Source organism: Oryzias melastigma, linkage group LG15 (assembly GCF_002922805.2).
Source record: "Oryzias melastigma strain HK-1 linkage group LG15, ASM292280v2, whole genome shotgun sequence".
Classification (NCBI taxonomy): domain Eukaryota; kingdom Metazoa; phylum Chordata; class Actinopteri; order Beloniformes; family Adrianichthyidae; genus Oryzias; species Oryzias melastigma.
Window position 1 is genome coordinate 15,756,961 of NC_050526.1, and position 5,006 is coordinate 15,761,966.

The following is a 5,006-nucleotide window of genomic DNA, read 5'->3' on the forward strand; positions in this document are numbered from 1 at the left end:
CATTAGGAACTTAAAGAGGCCGCAGACCGACCGGCGGGAGCGGAGACGGTCTGTCACGATGACCGACCGGTCTACGTCCGTCAGCTCAGTCTGGAGCTGAACTCCGACACTTAGGACATTTTATACATTCAATCTGCAACTTTTAAAGATTTTATTTCCTTTTTTCTCTTTCACTTTGCTGGTTTTCAAGGTCCAGGAACCGAGTTAAAGACACAAGATATAGATTTACTAACAAATATAACTTTTTATCGCAAAGATTAAACAATTTAAACATTAAAATGTTTCATTTAAAGACCCACTCCAGTGAAAACTCTGTTTTTATCATGTCTCGTGATAAAAGGTAAAATCATCATTAAATCACCCCTAGAATTGATTTTAAATGAACTAAAAATGACTGCAGTAACTTTAAATTATGAGAAAATAATTTATATTTGCTATTAAGTCTATTTAAAATCATGTTCTTCATGTCTGTGAAAAATAACCACAGCTGCTGCGCGGTGAATGAGATATTTATTTAAAAATAAATAGAGAAACATTGAAACTAACAAGAAATCTTCCTCAATCTCATTTAAATAACATGTCCCAGATCAGAGACTGTAACCGTTATTTTCAGAATATTTCAGTGAACCGCTGCAGTGAGGTCTCAGAACATGAGGATGGAAGAGCTGGAGGAGAGTGTGAGGAATATCCAACCAAACGTTGAACATTATTACTCCTCTTTACAGGAACGGGGACAAACGTCACCTCACCATAAAAAACAGAGGTTTGAGTTGGCATCAAAACTAGGAGTTTAAAATCTTTATTGAAGAGCATTTTTATGAAGAGTTTAGCCCCATAAAATGTTTGATTTAACAAAAGTCACAATATGGAGTCATCTTAACTGAGTCGGTTTATAAACAAACTTACAACACTTTTAATTAACGTCTATATACAGGATCTCGTTTCTTTTATTTCAAATGCCATAAATATAAAACAGAGATTTATAAGTTAATTTTCAATTCTCTCATTCTTAAATCAAATCAAATCTTTTTAAAAAGGTGAATATTGAGGCAATTTGGATCAATATTCTTATTTAGACACATTTAAAATGCAGACATAGGTTTTGTTCTGTAAGTTTATTTAACTGCAGGAAATCCCTGATGTTTTTTTTAATTCAATTTTATTATTTAAACACAAACGATTGTTTTGATCAACTTTTGTATTTTAGATTTTGAAAGTGACAAACAACTCCAGCAAAAATAGTCTAAGGGTATTATTACAAGTACAAGTATACAAAAAGTGAGGCAGCATACTTGAAGTTTACGTTTATATACTATATTTATATATAGATATATTGTGAACTTGGAATGTTCCAATGTAGTCTGAAGAAGTATTTCGCTAGTATACTTCTTACATTATAGTACATTTACTATATGCATACAGTACTCAGTTATACTTAATAAAATGAAGTGTAGTATTTTTACTAAGGTCACCATCTTCTGCTAATGCAGTTTTGTTTATTTGTTTTTGTTTGTTCTTTGTGTTTATGAGTACATTGTCATTCAACACTCCTGTTCTACAAACATTTAGTATATATATTTACTGCTATGATGTTTGAGACATTTTAACAATGGTTTTAAAATGTTATTTATTTATTTTCTATTTGGCTTCATTCTGTGAAGTTATGCAGCATTTTCTGACACAAAACAACCAGGAAAACAGCAACCGTACAGAGAATTTACACAATCCAGCGCTTGAACTCGGGGGGATCTACAGCTGCCTTACAGTCCTTAAATATGTCCCTTTTGAGAACCCGTAGAAACATCCGATTACATTCTAGAACACTGCTCTTCAGCAACAGAGACCAGGAAGCAACAAAGAGGTAAAAACAGCACGATTGTTTCAGAACACAGTGTCAGAATGTTGTTGTTTTTCACCAAAGTGCGTTTGCAGGACCCCATGAATAAAAAGTAATAAAAAACTAAGCAATTGGAAATAAAATGTATTTAGATTTAAAACATTTGTGAAGTTTTTTCATTCTTAGTTTTGCTCAAAGACAGAACTGAAGGAGAAGTAAAACAGAAGAGTATAAAAATAATTCTCAAACAAATCTCAGAATATTTCCTAAATCCAAATATTTGAATTTTTTTGTTGTTTTATTAATTACATTTTTAAAATAATGTTTTATTTTATAGAAACAATTTGTGAAAAGTTGATGTTAACCTTAAAAATATTCTTTTATTTCCCAACAAAATCACATTTTTAATAATTTGTATTTATTTTAAGTTTATTTTTTAAATTTGAGGTTTAATATTTTTTTTTTGGTTGAAAATGAATCTTAAAGTTATTTGTTGTTGTTTTAGGTAAATATTAATACTCAAATTACTTTAAGAAGTAGTAAATAGAATGAAATTGCTGTTTCATTTAAAGAGATCTTATTTCCTTTTTACTCATCTTATGTAAAACAGTGGATATATAATTGTTATTTTTTAATAAAAAAATAATAATAATAAAGCAAATGCTCAATTAGCATTGCTAACTAATGCTAGCAGCAGCAAATGCTAACGACTTTTCCTAAAATGTTTTTTCTGACTTTTTTAATCAAACAAGTTGGAGTTGCTGTTGCAGCTTAATAAACTCAGAAACACAAACTTATTTCCAATAAAAACAAGAAACTTCTCCATCAATCCAAGCTCACGTAAAAACACAGCAAGCTTTACTGTAAATCCAGTCGTTCCTCATTCCTTTCAGATCTTCACACGCAGCAGAAACACGCGACGCGTCATGGCGAGGAGCGAGAAACTTTCTGAGGAAGACTGAAGGTCAGAGGTCAAAACCAAAAACTTCTTTATTCTTCCATCAGATAAACATGGACACAAACACAAAGTTTGTTTTTTTAGACGGAAATATTGTGAGCTGAATAGTGCTGTTCTGGATGTGTTAACAAACACAGGAGCTAACAATAAGGGTTTTAAAAGAGTTCCTTTTGTGACTTTTGAAGTTAAACATTTTCTAAACTTAGCAGTTAAAATGAAACATTCATGCAAACAATTTAAGGTTATGGAAGCAGATAATCTAAGCTTTCTAAAAGTGCAAAAATCTTTCAATCAAAACATGTTGAGGTGTTTTTAACAGAATTTTAGGTTTGGTTTCTTTACTTTAATTCTTTTTGAAAACAACCAACTTAAATTTATCATTCATTCATCTTCCATTCCTGGTCAGGGTCACAGGGTTGCTGGAGCCTATCCCAACTACTCTCAGGAAAAGGCGGGGTTCACTCTGGACGGGTCACTGGATGTTTTCTATTTTTGAGACAAGTCATTGAACGACATCTATCATCTTGTCTGTGATATTATCACTTTTGTCTGTAACCACGAACACGGTCAGCGTTTACGAGACAAAAAACGAATCTCAGAAATGATTCCGTCTGAACACATGTTCCACACAGTCCTCGACATCATTGTATCTTAAAGCTCCTTTTGTTGTTTTCTGGCTCCTCTAAACGTCTCTCTCATCTGTATTTGTTTCACCTTCACCTCAGATCTTTGACCAAACAAAACTCACATCACAAACCAACATTTTCTGTTTTTCTCTCTTCCTGCACAGAAAACAATCAGAACTTTGTTTTAAGCACAGAAGCCGTCTGCTTCTCAAACATTAAAATAACCCAAATTGTTCATAAAATATATACAAATAAAGCTTTAGATTCTACGTTGTTTTTTGTGTTTTAAGAGCTGCTCCTCCATCAGTGTTTTGTTCTGTATTCTGTACAATGAAGTTTAACAAGTTAAGCTTTGGTTTTCTGGAAAACAGATTTCTCTAAAAAACATTTTGTTTTGTTTTTGCTAAACTAAGGAAAACAGAAGGCGGAACAGGGCGGATAAACAACCGGATTCCTGGTTTCCCGTCCACACATTCCTCCGCCGTCTTTGTCCCAGAATGTTCTAAAGACCAAATTAATCTCGCTGAGTCGGATCAGATCCGGGTTAAGCTGCACCCGTTTGTTTCATAGGCCAGAACACTTAATTATTCTCATTATTGTTGCTGCTGTTGTTCCTGTTTCATATTAAAACCTGAACTTTTTCTGACCTCAGTGTTGCTGCAGCTGAAGACGTTCTGTCAAAAATCATCAGATTTTTCCCTCAAATTTGATCGTTTTTGACTGGCCTGCAATCTGGAGATAAAGTGAGACGAAAACATTTCTGCAGGATCTCTGAGCTCGGATGGAGGATTACATTTTCATCTAGATCGGAGACGGAGAGTTACAATAATCCTCAACAGTTAGAAACCGTCTGACTTCCTCCGTTTGACGTCCTTTCCCTCTCAGCTGGCTGTGTGGCTTCAGGGGGCGGAGAATCAGCAGGTGTAGTTCTAGACAGGCCCCGCCCCCGGACTGCTGTTGGCCGTCTTGGTTCTGTTCGAGCGCGACCCGTTTCGTCCAACAGGAAGGAAGGGGCTCATCTCGGAGGTGACCACGATGCTCGGGATTCGTCCGATGGCCGCTCTCGTCACGTTTCCGTCTGCGAAGTCTCCGTTCTGCCGGGACGGAAAACAGAACCGGGTTTACTGTCAGCGGGAAAAACGCTCCAGCAAATCTGGCGACTCAGCGTCGGGAGAGACAGAAACACAAAGAACAAATCTAGAACCTCTACAGGGGGACCACACGGTTCTGGACTCACATTCGGGATACTGTTGCGTTCACTGACTCCTCCCATTGAAACGGTGTCAAATGACGTCTGAAAGAAACAGGAAATGAATGAAAGACTTCAAAAACTACAATGAAAAGGATTGAAAACAGAAGGTTGGAGCTGTTCGGAGCTCTGAAATCCAACACAAAGGAGTCAGTCACTTTCAGCTTTCAGCAAAGTGTCAGAACAAACATTTCCATTGTTGTTCACACTTAGACTCGGAGTTCGAACCCCAGGAGAGGAGGGACGAACATCACGTTCACACCAGGTTCAGAAATGTGTGTTTGAGTGACCTCCTCCCATGAAGTCTTTGTAATCAGAGACTTGTTTGTTTTTAGG

At 35.8% G+C, this 5,006-nt stretch overlaps 1 protein-coding gene across 1 annotated transcript in view; it reads right to left on the reverse strand.

Moving 5' to 3' along the window:
• Positions 1-1,914: 1,914 nt before the first annotated feature.
• Positions 1,915-5,006, reverse strand: part of LOC112161800 (melanopsin-A) — a 20,590-nt gene continuing 17,498 nt past the window's right edge. The window contains exons 10-11 of the mRNA XM_024297258.2: positions 4,659-4,715; positions 1,915-4,515 (exon numbers count right to left, since the gene is read on the reverse strand). Coding sequence (XP_024153026.2) covers positions 4,351-4,515; positions 4,659-4,715 — 222 coding nt within the window. The 3' untranslated portion in view covers positions 1,915-4,350. The remainder of the gene's footprint in view (positions 4,516-4,658; positions 4,716-5,006) is intronic.